Below are 23,630 nucleotides of genomic sequence, written 5' to 3'. Positions count from 1 at the left end.
AGACTACTGAACTGATTGGTAGAAGGTTGCGATATGGGTCAGAAAATAACGAATCAGGGGGTGGATCCAGGATTTTGTTTTCCACCTTCTTAAACATTCTGAGACATTTTTCAACATTTTCCTAGATTTTTCCGAGAATATTAAATGGATGACGATGAAAAAAAAAAAGCAGACACGTTTAGGGTACTGAAATTTACGGGTGTGTGACAGTCTGTATCCAGAAAATTTAAATGTGGTTTCACAAGGGGACTGTTCAGCCTTGGCGGTGGTATGCACACTGCTCAGGGTCATTGTAGTGAACTGACCCTTTAAAAAGCTGAGAAACCAGGGACAAGAAACCATAAGAGCAATGCATCTGCAGTGTCTGTGTCTGTGTGTGTGTGAATGGTCCATTACATATGGGTCTGTGTTGGTGTGGAGTTGGGGGGGTAGTGTGAAATGTGAAACAGATGTTACTTATTCACAGGCACTGATGTCAACACCTTTGCATCGCCCAGGGAAGTGTGTGTGCGTGGGTGTGTGTGTGCGTGGGTGTGTGTGTGTGTGTGTGTGTGTGTGTGTGTGCGTCTTTGTGTGCGCGTGCTTGAAAAACCTCATTTGAGGGAAGGTTTCCCATAAACACCTGTTTTGTTCCGGTTAATATCTCTCGTCATAGTGAAGAAATGATGGCCTCAGTGAAAGACGAGAGAGAGGAGAAAGAGAGAGAGAGAGAGAGAGAGAGAGAGAGAGAGAGAGAGAGAGAGAGCGACAGAGAGAGAGGAGGGGAGGGGGTGAGAAAAGAAGGAGGCGGGGTCGCCTCCATTCCCCTCCGTCTGTGAAAGAGAAGAGCTCATGTGGGATGAACACATTCGTTTATTCATTCGGCTCGTCTATTTTCAGCCCAGAGGGTTTATGGTTATTGGAAAGGCGTTGCCGTCTCGCTCCTTCCCAGAAGGAGTCAATATTTCTCCCTCTCCTTCATTTCTCCCTCTCTGCCTCTTTTTCTCTAATCCAATATTTTCTCCAAAACACCACTCTCCCCTCCATGCTCACCAGCAAGGAATGCTGGGAGGCATTTGAGGGAAACAAAGCACACAAGCACAAGCACAGACACGTACACACACACACACACACACACACACACATACACACACACACATACAGATACAAATACACAAACATACAAAAGTGTGAGGTTGCAGTGATCCCTGAAAAAGAACTCCTGCTCAGGACGTGTCCCACTTATCCCAGCTACCCATCGCTCCTCTTCCTGCTTACAGATGCATCTTTATCTCTCTCCGCTCACGGCCCTTGTGGGGCTCTCGAGACCGACTGTGGCCTTTTTTACGACCCTGATGTTTGCTAATGACTTTTTATGATGACTTGTTATGGTTCATAAAAAAAAAAAAGGGCTCTGTTACTGGCAAGATCAACTGTAACTGCAGCACAGTGCGGTCCGGATAACACACCCTGGGACTTTTATGAAGTGATTACAATGAGACAAGACACCATGAGTATGCCTGCGAGTGGGAAATGTGTGCAGCCGAGGGAGGGAGACAGGGGATGGCGCTTGTGATGTGGAGGCAGTCATAGCAGTTGTAGGTCAGAGGGAGAAAGTGAGGAGGGAGCAGTTTCATAATGAGTTCACCTCCTTCGTATGGAGCAGATAAATTCCCACAAGCCTTCACCTCCAAATATTGACTTAGCTCCTGAGTCATGAGGGAACTGCGGTTTTATTGCTGATAAAAATAGAGGGCAGTCCGGCAAGTGACCACTTTAGTTTGGGCCTGAGCCCCCTGCCCCCTCATGTTATATGTTAGAGGTGGTGGTGGGAGTGGTGGGAGGTTACAGTCCCAGCACATGTTACAACTCCTCTCTCGCTCTCCACAGATAAATGAATGATGGGTGGGCTCCAGTTAGAATTAGCTTTCCAGCTCAGGGCAGGGATAAAGGTCAGGCCAAAAGCAGTTTTGTGACCCCTGAAGAATCCCGGAAGCATCCGTGACTACCGCGTGGTGTAAACAGATCTGACAGGCAGACACACACAGATGCATTATGCTTCAGCCACGTCAATGTGAGCGTCAATATGTACCATAAACAAACGATGATCTGAACGTCTTAAACACGGGGTTAAAAAAGCATTAAAAAGATTAGAGGAGAATCTCTGCTATTATAAATTAGTATTATGTATTGTGAAATTGTGAATAGCACCAGTAGAGCATTCTGCCCAAAAGGAGTGAAACAACATAATTAAAGACCTGGATGGAATGAATATGTGTCAGGGGCCAAAGAAGATTTTAAAAGCTGGGTTTTATCATGAAAAGCTTTTAGACATGGCCCAGAGTTTGAACACTTGCAAATGCTAGGGTTCAAACATGAAGTAGGTTATATTAGAAGATGCAAGGAGGCCATGAGGGAGACTTCTATGTCCAAAAAGCTTCAGCAAGATTATGTCTTTTAACCTTGTGAAGAAGTTAAGGTTATCACTGACAGTAAGATGCCCTTGCCTTTCAGTGTTGATGCGGTGACTGGTTCTGAAAATATTGCTGAATTATATAGAAACCATTACAGAGATATTATTAATTGTGTTGAGAGTGAAGAATTAAATGTAGGTGATGTTTCTAACAGTGTTGGTCCGACCTGGTGAGGTTAGCTCCAGCGTTGGGGAATCAGCAGTGAACAAAGCATGTGGCCTTGAACATGTGACAGCAGAACATCTGAAACATGCCAGCAACTGGAACTCAGCGCTGTTTGTTTTCCTAATCCACTAATGCGTGGCTCAGTCCCCGGCTCTATGTTGTCTGTCGTATTAGTGTCAGTTGTTAAGAACAAAACTGGAAAAGTGTCCAGCATGGAAAAATCACAGACCAATTGCTCTGGCCAGTGCACTTTCCAAAGTACACAGCAAAATCTGTAGTGTTGTTTTTTCAGTGTTAATATTTTTGAGTTGGTAGGTGTTGATTTTAGAGTTGTTTTAACACCACTAGTGTTAAAAAAGCTCTGCAAGCGTTGTCAATCAAGCGAGTTAAATGTTAACACCTGTGACTGAGTTAGATTCACTTTAGGTGGAGTTGATCATAAAATATGGGAGGAGCTTCACCACAAATCTCTGCACCCAATGAACCATAACAAAATCCCCGGCTCTCTTTATCAAGAAAGATGTGAGACTGACCCTCGGTCTCATTTTAGTGTTAAAAATACATTTTAATGAGTCATAAAATAACAGTATGTATGTTAAAAATTAACATTCATAGTGAAATGAAATAACACGATTTTAGTGTTAAAAATACACTTTAATGTGTCATAAAATAACAATATGTATGTTAAAAATTAACACTCACAGTGAAAGGGAATAACACAATTTAGAGTTAAAGGTGCACTTATGTGGTGTCATAAAATAACACCAAGGGTGTCAAATATTTATCACTGTTAAAGAGTTAAAATATTAACACTTTTCAAAGTGTAATTTTAACTCAGAATCCGTGAGGATTATATAGACTCAGAAAAAGTGTTAAATTTAACACTCTGTGAGTTGAATTAACACTCCCGATTTTGCTGTGTACTCGAGCAACTTCTCCTGGAAAGACTTCAAGAATAAATAATTTAACTACTGACAGTCAGTTTGGTTTAAAAAACAAACATAGATTTGCACTGGAGTATATTCTTAGTACGTATAGGAGACATGACACCACAATATTCATGTGTTTTTTTGGATGCATCTAAAGCGCTTGACTGGCAGCGGGGAATACCGTCACCTGTTCTTTTCAAAATGTATATGGTTGATCTTTCCAAAACAATACAGGAGTGCAAGTAGGGTTGCAAAATTCCGGGAATATTAAAAGTTGGAAACTTTCCATGGGAATTAACTGGAATTAACGGGAATTAACGGAATTAACGGGAATAAACTGGAAATGTTGTGGGTAATTTATACTAACTGTATTTACCTTGTCATATACAGACATAAATATATACATTTTATTGTGTCATAGGCTGATTTGAGCCCTGAGGAAACTTTAGGCACTTGACTATATGCTTCTGCATCTTTGTGTCATTCTTAACATAGGTCTTTTCACAGTATTTGCAAATGTACACAGCCTTTCCTTCTACATTGGATGGGGTGAAATGTCTCCACACATGAGATAGTGCACGTGGCATTGTTCTGTAGAATAAGATGAGAAAAAAGTTTGTAAAAAAACACTAATGCAATGCCAGAGATATAAATAGTTAGCCAAGCAATTTGAATCGTCTGTAAACATATTTTACAATTGATGGATAAATTAATGGAAATAGGCTAGAGGAACAGATGAACAATCCTCAATCAGCATGCTAATATATTTTCCCGAGTAATATCATCGAAACTTACCGGACTAGTCCTGCACACTACAGCAGGCCTCAATAGCCCTGCTGTAGTGTGCAGGATGCTGGGAATTATCTGTGCATGTGATGGAAGAATGCACAGTGGAGGGTTGAAACTCAACGTGCAGTGTGTGCTGCATCCCATACATCTTTAAAATAGTGTTTTGAATGATGTTTTTATTGCTCAGCATTTAATTTGCACAGTTGTTTTTTATTTCAAAATTCCCAAAATTCCTAAGCTTAATAAAATGTACCCTAAGTGCAAGACTGGGTGTGTGATGGGGAACTGGTTAGTCCACCCTCTTTTTATATGCTGTTGATGCAGTCGTTTTGTCTCCTAAGTGCTGGTTAGCAACAGCTACCCAGAGTCTGCTCTTATTATGCTTTGCAGTTTGATATCCAGATAGAGTTACACAAGGTATTTGTCCGAACAAAGACTTATTATGTGGTGACATTACTGCTCAACACAACACATTACAGAATCGCCTGCAATGAACCGTTGTTAAAGTTGGTGTCCGTCAGTGATGAAGGAATATGAGCTAAACAGTCAGTGTCTTTGATTTATTATAACATTGTGATCGCATGATTCTGAGATAACAGCAGACTTTAACAACTGGAATGTGGTGTGACGTGTTAAATTGATGAACATCTGTGCGTACTTTGTTTGGGCTCGGCCTAAGAATGCCCCCCTGAAGCAACGTCACTTTTATGTAAGAAACGCAAACAAAACTCCACCCCCACTCACCTGTAATTATACTACCTCAGTGCATTTTCTGGTATAGCAGGTACTGCTCTGTCATTGAGCACACTCACCTGTTGTGAGGCAACCAACTTTGTCTTCGACCAGTTTGTTAGTTTTCACCAATGTTAGTCCTGATCAGAGGAGCGCTGTCAGGTAAAGGACACGGAGCAGCAGCAGCAGGGTCGACTCTGCTGGGATGGAGCCCAACGCGGGGCTACATCACCGTCCTCCCCAAGACCAGGGACCCCGCGGCCCAGGTCCGGGTGCTGGACCTACGCACAGACTCAGTGACTAAGCCCGGGCCTGCAATGCTCCAGGCCATGGCGGCGGCCGCGGGAAGAGCCGAGCTGATAAAGGAGAACCCGATAGTTAAAGGTAAGAACTGAACAGTGATGGTTAAAATTGTACTTTTATGTGTAACTTACTCAAATAACTCTGAATGAATGGCTAAAAGGTACAGCACAAGGGTGCTCATTGCTCTGTGATAAACAGTTCAGTTTTTTGGTTCAGAAATGAAGTTTGTATCCATTTTGTTCATCCTAATGTGCATTTTATTGAGGACACACTCACACACACACACATATTGGGCAATAATTATAAACTCTTTGTTACATGGCACGTTAATACACATGTATCAGGTATCCTACTGGTTGTATTTTATTCGTTTTTTTATCATGAATTATCATGAATGAATTAAATAATTATTTATATAATCCCAAATGTTAGTATTCACAGAAAGAAACCACATTTCACGATGAGCAGATCCTTACGGAGCGGAGAGAACCTGGAAGAAAGCCAGAACCAATCATCGGATTTTCTGTCTCAACAGGTCGGGTTCCCAGGATAGAAATGAGGAAGAAGGAATATGTGGGGTGGGCAGGGGAGTAGCGGAGCAAATGTGTGATCTAATTTGCATATGAATATTAGCGTAATCAGAATCAGAGTCGGAATCAAAATCAGAATCAGAATCAGAATGTATTTATTGCCAAGTAGCTTTACACCTACCTGGAATTTGCTTTGGTTGAAGGTGCATACAATGAACATAAAACATAAAAACACAATAAGTACTACACATAAGTAATCGCTTATGAGAACTTATCTGACTTCACCATTGGAACAGTGAACAGTCGTTAACCTGAAATTCCACCGACTTTGCAGGAGCACTATAACTGACACAAATTCTTCTTTTCATGCAGGGATTAGTTTTGTGCTATGTGGGTCATAATCCCTATTTATCATATGTACCACTTTAGGTTTACATCCAGATCACACTGTGCCTTGAGCATGGCATGTTTGCCTTAAAAGGCCAACATTTGTTTTGGGATATTTCAAAGTGACTCACATCTGTACACTGTACATCTGTGTAACATGGGATATTTGCAGATTGTAAAAATGGAAATATGAATTTGAAAGGTACCAGATCTGCCTGTTTATATGGATCCACTGCAAATTTTAATTTAGTGTTCCTCAGGTCATGGAAATCAGTCCTGTAGTTTTGGACTAATCCTGCTGACAGTCGAACAGACAAACAGCAATGAGGAACCTGGAGGTAACAATAGCAGCAGTGGCATCATTAGTAGTAAAATAGTAAGATAATAATAATTAGTGCATGCACAGCTGCTTTTTGTCCTTCATGTTGCAAAAATGTCACAGTGTTTGACTAATTTCTGCAGAGCTACAGAACATTGCAGCGGATATGTTTGGAATGGAGGACGCGCTCTTTATACCCAGTGGAACCATGGGAAACCTTGTTGCAGGTGAGCTGACCTTCAACTGGCAGAGTCTAAATCCACTTGTCATGAGTTCAGAATGGTCATAATTTTGCACGCTTTTCGTTATGCAGTGATGTCGCACTGCTGGGAGCGAGGCAACGAGATGATTGTGGGCGACCTGTCCCATATGCACTTATATGAGCAGGGATCCAGCGCACAGGTGAGAACAGAGCGGCTGTAGCCGGGCCTCACCTACATGTCTGTTTGTACTAGTAGGAAACTAATGAGTGTGTTTTTGTGCTGACACAGGTGGCTGGTGTCCACAGCACCACAGTGACCACGCTCCCTAATGGAACATTTGACTTGGACGAGCTGGAATCAAAGATCCGCCACGCTTACCCCCGCTCACGGCTCATATGTTTGGAGAACACACACAACATAAAGGGAGGACGTGTGTTGCCTCTGGCCTTCTTGCAGGAGGTGTGGAGTTATTTGTTTAACATATACGTGAAGTAGAGAATGCTACGTCTTGTTTCATGCTGAGCTTCTTTCTTTTTTTTTTACATTTCAACATTGTCACGATCTAATTCCCTGTGTGAACCTTCTGCCGGGACCTCCTGTTTTATTCTGAAATCACTTGTGTGTCAATTGTGATTTTACTCTATGTCTCTGTGTGTTTCCTTCTACTTTTCTGAAGCACCCCTGTCTCGTCTGTCAATCAGTTCTCCGAAATTAGACTGTTAATTCATATGCTCCTCAGAAGTTCGTCTTTCTCGAGTTGTGGAGACGTCGTCGCTCGGACTTTGGTGTTTTTCCCGGCCGCAAAAATTCAAGTGAATGCCACCTGAAGTCGGAACAAGAACTCGTTGGGTAAAAGATCGTACACGAGTTGCTGGGTTGCTGACGTCATCCATTTAAAACCAATTAACATACTTTTACATTCAGATTATTGTTACACAAATGCACACTTAAACTTTAAGTTGCTTGGATCTTTTGTTTGTTCTGTATTCACCCTCTGGATTTCTGCCCACTATCGTTTGGTTCTGGTTGCCTGTTTGGACTTCCCTCAGATTTTTTGTTTAGATTAATCTTGCAAGCCCTTTTACTAAACTACTAAAGCTGTCTGCCGGGTTATCAGCATTTGGGTCCTTTCCTCTGTTTGTGCCGCTCTGTTGCACACATGTGACACTAGCTCTGATTTCTCCCGTATCAAAGCAGCATCAACAGGTTTGATTATCTTCCAATGCTGTGTTTCCATCTCCAAGGTTCGTGCTTTGGCAGACAGATACGGGCTGTCGGTTCACATGGACGGCGCCAGGCTATTGAACGCTGCCGTGGCCCAGGGGGTGCCTCCACACACAATACTGCAGCACACACACTCCGTCACTTTGTGCCTAAACAAGGTGGGTCTTCAAAACACAGACACACCAGAATAGATGTGAAAATACTAATATCCTCATGTACCTTAGAGAAGTCATGTTGAGTCGGCAAAGCCAAGTTGACAATTAGGTGTGCAACAGGGTTTGGGTGCCCCTGTTGGTTCCGTGATGGCTGGATCCAAAGACTTCATCAACCGAGCGGAGCGGTGGAGACAAGCCCTGGGTGGGCGGATGGGCCAGATTAGTGTCCTAGCAGCAGCTGGAAGAGTGTCTTTACTGGATATGGTGGGACGACTGGAGGAGGATCACCGCAACGCAAAAACCTTTGCTCAAGGTGCGTTGCTTATATATCTATAAAATGTAATCATTAACCGGCTGCCCTTATGTTCCTGCTCGTAACTTATTTTTTGAATGTTTCGTCTCATTACCCAGCTCTGCTCGACTGTGACCCCCCTCTATTTGCTGTGGACATGGCGTCTGTGGAGACAAACATCGTGGTTTTCCGTCTCAGGGAGCCCAGCTTGAGTCCGACTGAGTTCTGCGCCCACATGGTTCAGGTCGGAGAGGGGGAGGAGGCTGCGCTGGGACAAATGGTACAGGTTGCGATGATTCCTTTCTTTGGAAACTCGGTCCGGGCTGTGTGGCATCTCGGGATCTCCCCTGAAGATACCCAGCTGGCCATCCAGAAAATGCAGTATGTTGCGTCTCAGTACTCAAAGGAGAAACTCCTTTGTTCGGCACGTGTCTAATCCACAGGGACATATTTTATGGGAGAGGTGCTGCACAGTGTGAACAAACATTTCACCAACATGACCATCACAATCAAGTTAATTGCTTTTTCATATCTTGTAATATACAATAAACACACTTAAATAATCAATATCAAAAGGAGATAACAATTCCCCCATTTATTGCTATTAACACAAACACTGTAGATACATTCCTTCATGTTAACAACAGCCCAGAGTCATTTTTGTCTCTTAGTAATTCAAGTTCATTCGAACGTTTAGATTTTTCAACATATAATGTCTTTTCTTCGACATGTTCACATCTTTCTCTAAATCCGTAACAACTATTCATCAATCAGAAACAGTACCACTCAATCAAGATCAATTTTAGTTTGGGCAACACTTTCTTTATCTTAAACATCTGCGAGGGTCCTTCACCTGTTATATATGGATATTTGAAGGTTGGGCGTTTACAGTTTGCTTTCTTTGACTTCTGCTGTGTTCTGCACAAAGATTTGTATCGAAGGATATACATTCCAAATGTCCAAATTTATATGTGTGAGTTTCTTTTCTTTGTACATTCTTGCTTTGGATGATATTACCAGAGAACATGCACAGATATGCTTATGATACACTGCTGTTTATCAGTATCGGAGCCAAGTTAATTGTTGGTTAGGCTGCATTGAACCAGTTATTTCACAATTTGCATCAGTTGGTCCACATACATTTTGTTTTTCACCAGTCTTGTTCATACATGTTAATAGATTAAAATACTGAAGTAGCACATTCCAGGAGTTTCTGTTAATCCTCATTGACACCCTGTGTGTTTTACTTGTTGCAAACAATCACACAGGTAAATGGGCAGCTCTGCCTTTTTAAACCATTCGACCAAAACCATGTTATTCCACACACTAGATAAGAAATGCAGGCTACGTGACCATTGTAACCAACCTTCACCTATTTTATTGCTATTATATATTTCTTATGTTACTCCTACCTTTCGCATATTCACTTGTACTCACCCATTGATATTTGCCCAGAATTGGTTTCCTATCTTTACACTGTGAATATTTGTTTGGTTACATATATTTTTTTCTATATTTTTTTCTATTTTACTATTTTTTCAAACTTAAGTGTATTAATTGCTGATACCTTTTTGACTCTTGATGCTGTAATACTGCAAGGTTCCCCATTGTTGGACAAATAAAGGATTATCTTATCTTATCTTATTTTGGACTTTTATCAGATTTGCCTGCGGGTTTCGTGCTCTTGTTGCTTCACTTGGAGCCACACCCCCTTTATGAAATCTGCACCAACAACAAACAAAACAAAAACAATGATAATATTAATAATCAATTATTAGTAATGGTAACTTTGAGCTGTTCCCTCTATATGACATTTACTACTACTACTACTACTACTACAATACTACTACAACAACAACGATACTACAACAACAATACTACTAATAATGAAGGTGATGATGATATATTCTGATTTTGTTATAAGACCGTTATGATCAAGTATCTAATGACAGGAGTATAATCGAATTCGCACTGGAATATTTCGATACTGCTGCATGTGTTGTTGTAATAATAGCGCCACCTTGAGGTCTTTACTGGTATGTGCATGGCCATCAGCTGATAGGTCATCCATTAGCTGTCCTTGCCGTCGATACAAAGTTCGATGTGAGAACTACACATTTGGACTCGATGAGACCAGCGGGATCATGTCTGTGAAAGCTCTCACCTGCAGACTCTTGTTTCGTTCGTTAAAATGCACGATCGTCGCTTCAAGTAGAAACCAGCGGGCCCGACATGCTGCAGCTGCTCTGCCGGGACGGAGCTCCTCCACCCGGGGGTACTACAACACGGCGAAGCCCAGGTACCCCGGACCGGGCGGAGAGCCCCACGCCCGGGTGGTGGACCTCCGCAGCGACACGGTGACCAAGCCCGGGCCGGCGATGCGACAGGCCATGGCGGAGGCCGAGGTCGGAGATGATGTGATGGGAGAGGATCCCACAGTTAATGGTAAACGTGAAACAGAGTCTCATGTGATATAACTTATTTATACATATTCAAATATACTTTACTGCTAACCAGGGACTTTGAAGTGCTGTAAATAGACTAGATACATTTTGAAAACCTGTTCAAGTTCAAGGTTCAAGAACCTCTGGAAAATGATGTTTCTATATGTTTAGAATTTTGAATCTGTTGACTCGAACACTACAAAACAATACAAATAACAATATTATATATACATTTATCATAGTAGCTGTTTTTCAACTTGTTATTATTAACTACTAAATGTTTTATTATTTTTTTACAACTTTCATTATACAGTATTACTCATACTTTACTGTTTCAGAAGCGTTCATGTGCATTTATTGAAAGGATTTATTAACTCTGCATAAACTAGTTAAGGACCAATAATATACACTACTCCTCAATTGCATAACATATTAAAGGATAGTTCACTGAAAAATGAAAGTTCACTCATTATCTACTCACCACTAGGCCGATGGAGGGGGGGTTGAAGTGTTTGAGTCCACAAAACAGATTTGGAGTCTCAGGCCTAAACATTGTTGCAGCCAAATCCAATTCAATTGAAGCTAAAGATGACAGATTCTACAATTATTTTTTTTTTTAAACTGAAAAATACATAAACATACTTCAACAATGCTCCTGTGGTGTCATCTAAGTGTCTGTAAACCCCGACATACAAATCCGACTTGTAATGGCATCATTTACACGATGTTTTAAGCATGTCCCACATGACTCACATGACCCAAATTCACCCTACCGGTCCAGAGAGTAATTTGGTTAATGCACAGCTGCTTTTACTTTAACTTGTCCAACAGTTTTTGATTTATATCTCCAGAGCTACAAAAAATCGCAGCGGACATGTTTGGGATGGAGGCCGCGCTCTTCGTCCCCACTGGAACCATGAGTAACCTCATCGCAGGTGATCCCAGCTTTTACTGGCAAGGGTGTAAAACCATTTTCACGAGTTCAGGATGGTCACAAATGTGCACGCTTTTCATTATGCAGTGATGGTGCACTGTCGAGAGCGAGGCGACGAGATGATTGTGGGCGATGTGTCGCACATACACATCTATGAGCAAGGAGGAAGTGCACAGGTGAGCTTGTCGGAGCAGCACTCTCCTGTAGTTTGGGCCCCTCGTCCACAGGAACTAAAAGTGCATGTTTGTGTTGACGCAGCTGGCCGGTGTCCACGCCACCACGGTGACCACACTCCCCGATGGATCGTTTGATTTGATGCAGCTGGAATCGAAGATCCGCCACGGTTACCCTGACCCCCACTACCCTCGCACACGCCTCATCTGTGTGGAGAACACACACAACATCCAGGGAGGACGTGTGCTGCCTCTGACCTTCTTGCAGGAGGTGGGAGTGGTTTGTTCCTTCTGAGATACCTGCCTTATTAAAGCAGCGTGGATAACTTAGCATCACAAGTTTGATCACCTTCCGATGCTTTGTTTCCATCACAAAGGTTCGTGCTTTAGCGGACAGATACGATCTGTCGGTTCACATGGACGGAGCCAGGGTGATGAACGCCGCTGCGGCCCAGGGGGTGCCTCCACACACCATACTGCAGCACACACACACTGTCAGTGTGTGCCTCTCCAAGGTGCGACTGAAAAACACAAAGACACTCAAATTTATACTTATGTCTTTTAGAGAATTCAGATGTGTTAAAAACCAACAAAGCATTTGCAGAAAAACAAAATAAGACATTCACTTTGCTGTGTGTCTCAGGGTTTGGGTGCCCCTGTGGGTACCATGCTGGCCGGACCCAAAGACTTCATCGCCCGAGCGTTGCGGTGCCGTAAGGCTCTGGGTGGGGGGATGCGCCAGGCCGGTGTACTAGCAGCAGCTGGAAAAGTGTCTTTACTGGATATGGTGGCACGACTGGAGGAGGATCACCGCAACGCAAGAACCTTCGCTCAAGGTGAGCAGCTGATGTCTTTCTTCATGTAATCATTGACTGGCTGCCGTCATGCTCCCCGTTCGTAATTCTTCCCGGTCTCTTTTTCTCCTCGCTCAGCTCTGCTCGACTTTGACCCTCTGTTTGCCGTTGACATGGCGACCGTGGAGACAAACATCCTGCGTTTCTATATGAAGGAGCCCACTTTGAGTCCCGCTGAGTTCTGCGCCCGCATGGTCCAGGTCGGCGAGGGAGAGGAGGCTGCACTGGGACAAGGGGTACAAGTTCTCATGTACCCTCATTTTGAAAACTCGGTCCGGGCTGTGTGGCATCTAGGGATCTCCCCTGAAGATACCCAGCTGGCCATCCAGAAAATGCAATTTGTTGCCTCTCAGCACTTGAAGGAGAAAGGCAGGGACCAGTGAAACCTGATGTTTGATTTAAGGTGGAATAAATAAGACTGATCATAGAAATGTAATCTAGGAAAAGACTTGAGGACATTAAAACTACTGAAGTCACTTTGGATCATGGACCTCTTTATATCCATAGTTATTTTTAGCGATTTTCTAATTGCTCTGCATTAAATTGAACAAACTTGTGTCTCTTGTCAGAGTTTTTTTTATTATTAATAGTTATTATAAGAGAATGGCCTAACCACTCTATGAACTTAGTTGTGTTTCTTTATAAATTTGAAATGAGTGAAAATGTTATTGAGTTTTCTCCACCTGTCAGTATGAGTGATATGGAACATGTGGTGTTTGAAAACGTCTATGTGTTATGTGTTGTCACAGGGTGGCACAGCTGCATCCGCTCTTTGGGAAGGTTTTGTCATTCCACGCAATTCTGAGTGATCTAACAAGCTCAAAAATATAGGGATATAATATGTCATGCTTGTAGTCCATGGGATTGGCAAAAGGTCTCAGTCGTGCCGTGCAATAGTAACGAAAATCACAACTGCTCGGCAACTCAACATATTTGACACACACTTCAAAAGGCCTTAAATGTGTGTAATTTGAGGTTGTGTGTCATTTGGGTGTTGCAAAATTCTTCTCCAGCCTCCTGGACTAGGTTTTACTGAGACTTATGAAATTAGTTGGACAGACTTATTATGCCGAGGCCTGGAAAAATATCTGGGTCCATGAAGTCCAATAGGAAGTTGGAATTTTGTGTGCATATTCTGATATAGGGCCATTTAAGGCTGGAGCTTAGGGGCCTGTTTAGAACCAGACTCTGATACACAGCCCTAAATGAAGTAATTGGGGCCCGAGCACCAAACAGTAGGAGACAGTGGGAGGCCCTAATGAAATTGTAGGGATTTTTTTTTTCTTCAGGCAAATGAATTGGCTTTTAGAGAGATTTAACATGCTCAAATTCTTACCAAAATTTGCAGAAATTTAGAAAGTGTTTGTTTCATTTAATTATTGAGTATTTCTACTTCACTGTCTTGTACTTTTACTTGTAATGGAATATTTATTTACTGTCTTGGTACTTTTACCTCAGTGAAAGATCCGAATTCTTCTTCCACCATTGGTTTAGTTTATTTTGTTGCTAATACTTTAGTACTTGTTTAACAAGTACTTGTAACCGAGTAATTCTACTGTGCAGTATTAGTACTTTCGTTTCCTCTTCGTCCTCAGTCCAGCAGGGGTCGCTGCTGGCTCGGAGCTCGGAGTCTCTGTTTCCTTCCGCTTGCTCCCTTTGTCCCCTCAGAGCCTCGATGTGCGCAGAGAGGAGGAACATGGCCGCCGTGCAGCTGCTGCGGGTGTCGGTACATGAGCGGATCAGCGCTGCCGCTGAAGACTTCCTGCTGCAGGTGGAGAAAGGAGGAGAGGATCAAGTCCCGGAGCTGAGAGCGATGCTAACCGAGCGGCTAATGGCGGCGGAGGAGGAGATCCTCGCGGTGCTTGAGGAAACCTTGTTAGAGTACGAGGAGCGAGTGGAGCAGACAGAGCGGTCCGAGCGGGAGATCTGCCGCCAGAGGAGGCTGCTCGATGCCTCGATGCAGCCCGAAGTCCGGCTGCACAGAGCAGGTCAGTACCCAGAGGAACCGCTAACAGGCTAACGCTAGCTAGCAAAGACATATATAAAGACCAGTGTTTCCCCTAGGTTTACAGCTTTTGGGGGGCGGGGGGCGGCAGAGCGTCGCGGGGGCAGGGACACGGACACAAAAACTTAAAGGAATCATGTTGTGACTGTAGTGTTGCACGGTGTACCGGTACTAGAAAGGTACCGCGGTACCCTTACGTTAAAAACGATACGGTTTAGCATATTTTTAGTACCGGTACTTTATTAAAATAGCAGCAGTCAGAGCGCACTCTCTGCTCCGCTCCCTGTCCCGCCGCCTGCATGCATTGACTGCGAGGGGCGGGGCTGCTCAGCTCTCGCGAGGAGGGGAGACATGGCCGACCGTCCTCGGCTTGTTGAAAGTGATTCTCTCTCAAACTGTGTGGCGCAACGGGCGGAGACATAACAGGTGGGACGCGCGAACCGGAGGGGGGGGCGGGATGCGAGGCGGGACTGAAACGTCCGCATCTCTGTCACGGCGGAGCAGTAAAACAAGTCGTTGTTTCTCCGGAGCCGGGGGGGGGTCTCAGCCCGCGGCTCCTCTGCAGTGGCTCCCAGTACAGTGTTCATATGTTGAACGGGAACGTCACGTTCATTTGTCAAATCAGCATCGTATCAGACCAGCATGAAAAAAACAGGAGCGGGCGTGTGTGTGTTTGCGCGCGCGCGCCCAGGCAGCGCACACACACACACACACAGGCCCCGGGGCCCCGCCCCCACTCAGTCGTTCAGGTGGCATGTTTTAACTTTTTTTTCACCTCAAACACACATCTGGCCTGCATAGCCGTATATGGCCTGCATAGCCGTATATGGTCTGCATAGCCGTATATGGCCTGCATAGCCGTATATGGCCTGCATAGCCGTATATAATCAATGCTATGATGTCACCATGTAGTTTTCATTAATATCTTGCTGTAGGCTAATACTAATATGAATGCCATTTGTGTTCAAAAAGCTGGGCAGGAACAAGCTGGTAAAAAAGGGAACCCTACAGATGTTTTATTTATTACTATCATAGAAAAAAATATACCAGCATCGTATCGTATTTGTGGTATCGTATCTTATTTGTGGTATTGTATCGTATTTGTGGTATCGTATCGAAAGTATCGAGTATCGTGATATTTTGGCAGGTATAGTATCGAAGTCATAATTTTGGTATCGTGACAACTAGGGTTGCAAAATTCCGGGAATATTCAAAGTTGGAAACTTTCCATGGGAATTAACGGGAATTAACAGGAATAAACTGGAAATGTTGTGGGTAATTTATACTAACTGCATTTACCTTGTCATATACAGACATAAATATAAACATTTTATTGTGTCATAGGCTGATTTGAGCCCTGAGGAAACTTTGGGCACTTGACTATATGCTTCTGCATCGTTGTGTCATTCTTAACATAGGTCTTAGCACAGTATTTGAAAATGTACACAGCCTTTCCTTCTACATTGAATGGGATGAAATGTCTCCACACATGAGATCGTGCACGTGGCATTGTTCTGTAGAATAAGATTAGTAAAAAGTTTGTAAAAAAGCACTAATGCAATGCCAGAGATATAAATAGTTAGCCAAACAATTGGAATCATCTGTAAACATATTTTACAATTGATGGATAAATAGTGGAAATAGGCTAGATGAAGAGATGAACAATCCTCAATCAGCATGCTAATACATTTTCCCCAGTAATATCATCGAAACCTACCTGAATAGTTCTGCACACTACAGCAGGCCTCAATAGTGCTGTAGTGTGCAGGATGCTGGGAGTTATCTGTGCATGTGATGGAAGAATGCACAGTGGAGGGTTGACATTCAACGTGCAGTGTGTGCTGCATTCCATACATCTTTAAAATAGAGTTTTGAATGATGTTTTTATTGCTCAGCGTTTAATTTGCGTATTTTTTTTTTTTTAAATTCCCGAGCTAAACTTCCCATGGAAAGTTTCCGGAAATTTACCGGAAACTTTCCACCCCTTTGCAACCTAGTGACAACACTAGTTGTTAATGTGTTTCTTTTAATGATTTTGAACTGTACATTGGATTTCTGACCGGCGCTGACAGGCTATTCTGTGATGCTCAGACATAATGTGTTTGTCCTTTCTGTAGGACTGGCAGGGAGACTCTATAAATGGCCGGGTCTGGTTTCCTCTCACAACTGCCTGTTTATGCTGTCTACATATTCGACAGAACATTCCTAAAATCAAAAAGAAAACTACTCCCCTATTCATTCTCTATGAACTGTAAATTATCTATCTCTCTATTTATTAAGGCATGCATGTATATATGTATGTATGTAATGTATGTATTTACTGACTTCTATATGTCACCTGGATTGCCGGAATCCGGAAACATTTTTGGATCTGGTACTTATGTTTATCGTGTCTACACGAAGACACGGAAACGCTGGAGCAGAGTGGTTGAAATCGCTGTAAAGACGTCATGGAGCATGCGCATAAAGTGAAAGAAGACAAAAGTCGAGATCCTACTAGCAATCTTCCCATAACGACTTCTCTACCACCTGAAATCACTGTTACCACAGCAATCAAACAGGACTAGTTAGAATAGAGCACTTAGCCATAACCCTCGTTTGTGTTAAGTTACTGTTTTGAAACTTCCGTCTATAATAAAAATCTTTTCAAGTCAGATTGGCTGGTTTTGATCAATGGTCCGATGAAAATACATTAAACAGTGATAGAAGGAAGTGATGCAGCGGGCTTAATAATGGTTCAGGCTGAGGTTGCGAGGCGAGGTGCGTTCACGGTTAAATACAACAAGCGGAGAAAGCAGAATCGCGGGCTGACCGGCGCTGAGAAATGCGCGTCCCGTGAGAACAGCCAGGCGCCTTCGCGCTGGAGAATGGGCTAGCGCGGCGCTTCGGCGTCCGGTGTAATACTTACCAAGATCTTCTACATCTTGTACAACCAGGGGGACTATTTCCCCTCTGACAGCCAAGCTGGGTCAAACCCTGTCATCCGGTGGTGACTGAGCAGATTCTTGTCTGGGGCCGGGCGTGCAACACGTGGGCTCTTCTCTGAACTCGGACCCGGAGCAGGAGAGCTAGTCCGGCTGCTACTCGCAGCAGAGTGGCTGTTACCATCTCCACCTGGGAGCGTTTAAAAAACGCGGATATGTTTAACTGCTTCTCAGGTGGTTCATGCGACATGTCTTCAGATGGATGCTCTCTGTTCGCTGGTGGGAGGCTGCTCACCTGTGTCTGCGCGCACTAACAGTGTGTGCGCGCATTTGGATGGAACTCCGCCGTGCGCGATACAGAGAGCAGAGGAGAAATCTAACCGCGCGACCATGTCGAGACAGAAATGCAAGCTGTAGACCTGTTTTATGGGAAATGTAACCTTAAAATGATATATTTAGAGATCTGGCGCTATATTAAAAAATAAAATAAATAATTAACTTGACCTTCCAGGGGGGCGGGAGGTGCCGTTGGGGGGCGCAGCGCCCCCCTAATAGAATGGTAGGGGAAACACTGAAGACTAGATGTCTCGTCTGCGTTGCCGGTCTTCCAGTTTAACAGGCGGCCAGATCAACTGGCGATTTGTTTACCTTTTTCCAGATGTTGATAGTGGGTTGCAGTGCTGGTCGCAGATTTGTCATTTTCACAAAGCGCCTGTGTGTGAAGTTCAGTGATCTACTGAAAGTCTCGCTGAAATAAAAATCCTACAAAAACCCTTCACGAGTTCATGTGTCCGTGTCAGCATCACATTGAGACAGCAATATAAATTAAATGGTTTTTTAAAAAAAAAGAAAATAGTGCAAAAATCTTGACCGGGATTCGAAACAGTGACCAGAAGCACTATCAGCTTCTGACCAGATGACGATCTCACTACGCCACCGAGCCGCTGAAATCTTCGTCGCGTGATAGATAAATGTCTCGTTCTTTGCTGTGTCAGCTATATGTCACCAGATGTGCTTTAAGGTAACGCCCAGATCATCTGGTGATAGTCCCAACACAGACAAAACGCATAAATACTTAATACCAGGCTTCACAATCTGATGCTGCTCTTCATAGGAGACACAGGTCCATCCAGCATGTCTGTTTAAGAAGAAGATCAGCTGCTGGAGATCGCAAATGAAGGCGGCCTTAAAAGTATGTTTGAGAAAACCACTCTGCCGGTGTCCTGGATTAAAGTCACGGCAGAATACCCTGAGATCGCCACAACAGCACTAAAAACTCTGTTGCCATTTCCGACATATCTGGAAATTATTATTAATAATTATGGAATTATTTTTAATTAACAAATTAATGTGTTATTTTAAATAACAAAACAACCTCTCCAAAGCGCACAGAAGCGCAGTGTGTGCGTAATGGAGCTTTGTGTCCGTTCGTCTCCGTCTATCTGGTAACTTACCACGCAATTACCACATAATTCATTTGAGGCCGCGTATTAACAATTCGTTAAGTAAAAAACTCATTTAAATTTCCGTTATTGTAACTGCGATACTTGATTGTTACATGCTTGTTACCGTTAAAAGTAGTGGAATTACAGTACCGCGTTACAACACTGCATACAACAACAAGCGGAGAAAGCAGGATCGCGGGCTGACCGGCGCTGAGAAATGCACGTCCCGTGTGAACCGCGCGGTCGCCAGCTTGCTTCAGAATAACGTCCGGTGTAAACCCGGCGTCACGTAGTGATATTGAAGAAGAACATTTGTTATAATGAATTGAAATGAAACGTTTTAGAAATCTAAAAGGTACATTCATAATTTGTGTGGGTCCGACACGTCGACTTAAAATATTGATTTCGACGCATTTTCAGCGTCGATGTCATCAATGACGTCGACTAATCGCGGCAGCCCTACAACACAATGTTATGGGTGAGCGAGCTGACTGTAGCAAGATGGCCGCAATATATGTGCGGCCGTCCGGCTCCGTCGAACGAGACATCTAGTCTTTATATATATCTATGTTAGCTAGCATCAGCCCGAGCAGCGGAGTTAACACGTCACTTCCTGTCTCTGTCTGCTGCTCCACCTCTCACCTGAATAATGAGGAGGATTTGATGCTGTTGTGAGTGAGTCTGTGCAGAAAACTAGTGAAGACGAGATGAAGCTTCATTAAGCTTTGAAGCTTTCCATCCAATCAGTTCGCTCATGGGCCAAAGCTTCATGGGGCTTAATTTGCTCTACTGCGCCATCAGGTGGACATTAAATGTAAATGTAATTATAATGACACCATGGCTCTGGTGTGTGAAGCTTTGAAATTAATAAATGAATGAATCATGTTTATGATGCCAATACATAAATGAGTATTATTAATATGGTGTCAGTCTTTATGATACAATGGCGGGGTCAAAAGTGAAAGTGGAAACAAATTGGTGGGAGGGTTGTGATGTGAATGTGCTTGTGTTACTTGGTTTGTGACTGTGCTCATGTGTGTGGGGGGACAACATGTAACACGTACAATAGGGAGTGCTGGGTTTCAGGCGTTTTCTTTTTTTTTTTTAAATAATTTCGCCTGCTTTAGAAAAGATCCTTTCACAGGGCACAGATGAAGCTGGGGTACAAAGAAAAGATACCGCAAGTCTGTACAAGTTACGAAATAAATTCCTGAATAGTCTAGAATATATTGCAAGCAAACGCACAATAAAGTCCCAAGACAAGTACATGTGAGGGGGAATCCATTGCGTTTCGCGCCCCTTTTATTTTAAAACGCACACCAAATCCGCGAACCACTTCCTGAATCAGTCATGTGGTTCGGCCGGCTCGCCAGGATTCGATCGTCATCACATACGTCATCAACACAAGCCTCCATACGCGCTTCACAAAAATTATCCTTGATTACTCGACACACGCTTCGAAGCCTCGACACAGGAGGACACATCACTACAGAAAACCTGCTGCTGTGTTGCTCATGTCTGAAACAGAGATTCTTGACAAATTTCTCTGAGTTTCACCCACAGGTCTTGTCTGAAAGCATCTTAACCAACTAACTCACCTCCCATCGCCCTGTTCTCCTCTGTTAGTGACCTAATTGGTTTATTTGGCCTAAAAAAGAAACACGTTTTTTTACCAGAAACCCTTTGTTTTATGCTGCTTCCTTTACGAGCTGCGTTGTAACACCAACTGTAACATCGTCAACATCTCCACTTCCTGAATGTGATCGTTCAGAAATAAGAACAGTCGACACTATACGACACAACACAGGTTTTTCAAAACACTTCGGGAAACTCTGAAATTGTAAACGTGTGTATTTGTGTTTCAGTGTGTCCTGCAGACGTCCAGCAACTGATGGTGATTAAAGAAGAGGTTCCCCCTGAGGAGCAGCAGTGGAGCCCCCTTGTGGACCAGGAGGACCCAGAACCCCTCCACATTAAAGAGGAACCGTGGACCAATCAGGATGGACAGCAGCTTCAAGGACTGGAGGAGGCTGATATCAAGTTCACATTGACGCCTGTCGCTGTGAAGAGTGAAGAAGATGAGGAGAAACTTCAATCGTCAAAGCTTCATCCGAGTGAGACTAAGGAGAACAGAGCGGACTGTGGAGGACCAGAACCAGCCAGGAACTCAGGTCCTGATGGACTTTTACAACAAGGTACTGAGGACAAGAGTGAAGACTCTTCTGAGACTGATGAGAGTGAGGATGATCGGCTGGAGACCAGGGAATCTCAGACTGGTTTAAATACAAGAAACAACAAACAGCATCTAAGTGATATGGGATGTAAGACAAAAAAAAAAAAGTTAAGTTGCTCTGAGTGTGGTAAAAGATTTAGCCATAGGGGCCATCTAAATTCACATATGAAGATTCATACTGGAGAGAAACCGTTTAGTTGCTCTGAGTGTGGCAAAAGATTTAGCCAGAAGAGCCATCTAAATATACATATGAGGATTCATACTGGAGAGAAACAGTTTAGCTGCTCTGAGTGTGGTCAAAGATTTAGCCGTAGGGACAGTCTAAAAACACATATGAGGATTCATACAGGAGAGAACCCGTTTAGTTGCTCTGAGTGTGGTCAAAGATTTAGCCAAAGGGGCAGTCTAAATACACATATGAGGATTCATACAGGAGAGAATCCGTTTAGTTGCTCTGAGTGTGGTAAAACATTTAAAGAAAGGAGCAGTCTAAATACACATATGAGGATACATACTGGAGAGAAACAGTTTAGTTGCTTTAAGTGTGGTCAAAGATTTCGCCGTAGGGACACTCTAAATGTACATATGAGGATTCATACAGTAGAGAAACCGTTTAGTTGCTCTGAGTGTGGTCAAAGATTTCGTAGTAGGGGCAGTCTAAATTCACATATGAGGATTCATACAGGAGAGAAACCGTTTAGTTGCTCTGAGTGTGGTCAAAGATTTAGCCATAGGGGCAATCTAAATTCACATATGAGGATTCATACAGGAGAGAAACCGTTTAGTTGCTCTGAGTGTGGCAAAAAATGTAACGAAAGGGGCAGTCTAAGTAAACATATGAGGATTCATACAGGAGAAAAACCGTTTAGTTGCTCTGAGTGTGGTCAAAGCTTTAGCCAAAGGGACAATCTAAATACACATATGAGGATTCATACAGGAGAGAAACCGTTTAGTTGCTCTGAGTGTGGTAAAAGATTTAACAAAAGGGGCAGTCTAAATAAACATATGAGGAGTCATACAGGAGAGAAACCGTTTAGTTGCTCTGAGTGTGGTCAAAGATTTAGCCGTGGGGACAATCTAAATACACACATGATGATTCATACAGGAGAGAAACCGTTTGGTTGCTCTGAGTGTGGTAAAAGATTTAACAAAAAGGGCATTCTAAATACACATATGAGGAGTCATGCAGGAGATTAACCGTTTAACGGCTCAGAGTCTGGTAAAAGATGAAAGATTCAGTCCTATTGTACGAGACGTGAGGATTCATACAGGAGGGAGGTGATTCAGTTGCAACATTTGCAACAAAAGTTGTATTAGGATTTACCAGCAGATATTTATATGATACATATTCATAGTTCACTGTTGTAAATAGACTATTAACAGTTTTGATGTCCCTAGAAAACATAACTCATTGAATAACATGGCAGATTGTGTTTATATATCTCGTTTCTACTGATGTCTACATAATGTATCTATTTTCAGTGTTTCCCCTAGGTTTACAGCTTTGGGGGGGAGACGGTGGCGGCAGAGCGTCGCGGGGGGGGGGGGACACTAAAACATAAAGGAATCATGTTGTTAATGTGTTTCTTTTAATGATTTTGAACTGTACATTGGATTTCTGACCGGCGCTGACAGGCTATTCTGTGATGCTCAGACATAATGTGTTTGTCCAGTTTGTCCTTTCTGTTGGACTGGCAGGGAGACTCTATAAATGGCCGGGTCTGGTTTCCTCTCACAACTGCCTGTTTATGCTATCTACATGTTCGACAGAACATTCCTAAAACCAAAAAGAAAACTGAAATAATCCCCTATTCATTCTCTATGAACTGTAATTTATCTATCTATCTATCTGGCTATCTATTTATTTATGCATGCATGTATATATTTGTGAATGTAATGTATGTATTTACTGACTTCCATACGTAACCTGGACTGCCAGAATCCGGAAACATTTTTGGATCCAGTACTTATATTTATCGCGTCTACACGAAGTCCTGTCACGAAAACGCGGAAACGCTGGAGCGGAGTGGTTGAAATCGCTGTAAAGACGTTATGGAGCATGCGCATAAAGTGAAAGAAGACAAAAGTTGAGATCCTACTAGCAATCTTCCAACGACTTCTCTACCAACTGAAATCA

The 23,630-nt window shown here is 43.1% G+C and overlaps 3 protein-coding genes across 3 annotated transcripts; all 3 read left to right on the top strand.

Moving 5' to 3' along the window:
• Window positions 1-5,199: 5,199 nt before the first annotated feature.
• On the top strand, window positions 5,200-8,917 carry LOC133028235 (uncharacterized). Its single transcript, XM_061095429.1, has 7 exons — window positions 5,200-5,452; window positions 6,751-6,834; window positions 6,921-7,009; window positions 7,099-7,269; window positions 8,055-8,192; window positions 8,310-8,502; window positions 8,601-8,917. Exons 1-7 carry the CDS (start codon window positions 5,200-5,202, stop codon window positions 8,915-8,917), a joined length of 1,245 nt encoding a protein of 414 aa, XP_060951412.1.
• A 1,673-nt stretch (window positions 8,918-10,590) lies between these two features.
• On the top strand, window positions 10,591-13,442 carry LOC133027744 (uncharacterized). The gene is made up of 7 exons (XM_061094843.1): window positions 10,591-10,926; window positions 11,777-11,860; window positions 11,947-12,035; window positions 12,118-12,303; window positions 12,410-12,547; window positions 12,676-12,868; window positions 12,965-13,442. Exons 1-7 carry the CDS (start codon window positions 10,626-10,628, stop codon window positions 13,267-13,269), a joined length of 1,296 nt encoding a protein of 431 aa, XP_060950826.1. The 5' UTR covers window positions 10,591-10,625; the 3' UTR covers window positions 13,270-13,442.
• A 1,146-nt stretch (window positions 13,443-14,588) lies between these two features.
• On the top strand, window positions 14,589-23,007 carry LOC133027591 (gastrula zinc finger protein XlCGF57.1-like). The gene is made up of 2 exons (XM_061094638.1): window positions 14,589-14,874; window positions 21,126-23,007. Exons 1-2 carry the CDS (start codon window positions 14,700-14,702, stop codon window positions 22,688-22,690), a joined length of 1,740 nt encoding a protein of 579 aa, XP_060950621.1. The 5' UTR covers window positions 14,589-14,699; the 3' UTR covers window positions 22,691-23,007.
• Window positions 23,008-23,630: the final 623 nt, after the last annotated feature.

This window comes from Limanda limanda, chromosome 21 (genome assembly GCF_963576545.1).
Source record: "Limanda limanda chromosome 21, fLimLim1.1, whole genome shotgun sequence".
NCBI lineage: Eukaryota > Metazoa > Chordata > Actinopteri > Pleuronectiformes > Pleuronectidae > Limanda > Limanda limanda.
This window is presented reverse-complemented; position numbering and strand designations above follow the sequence as displayed.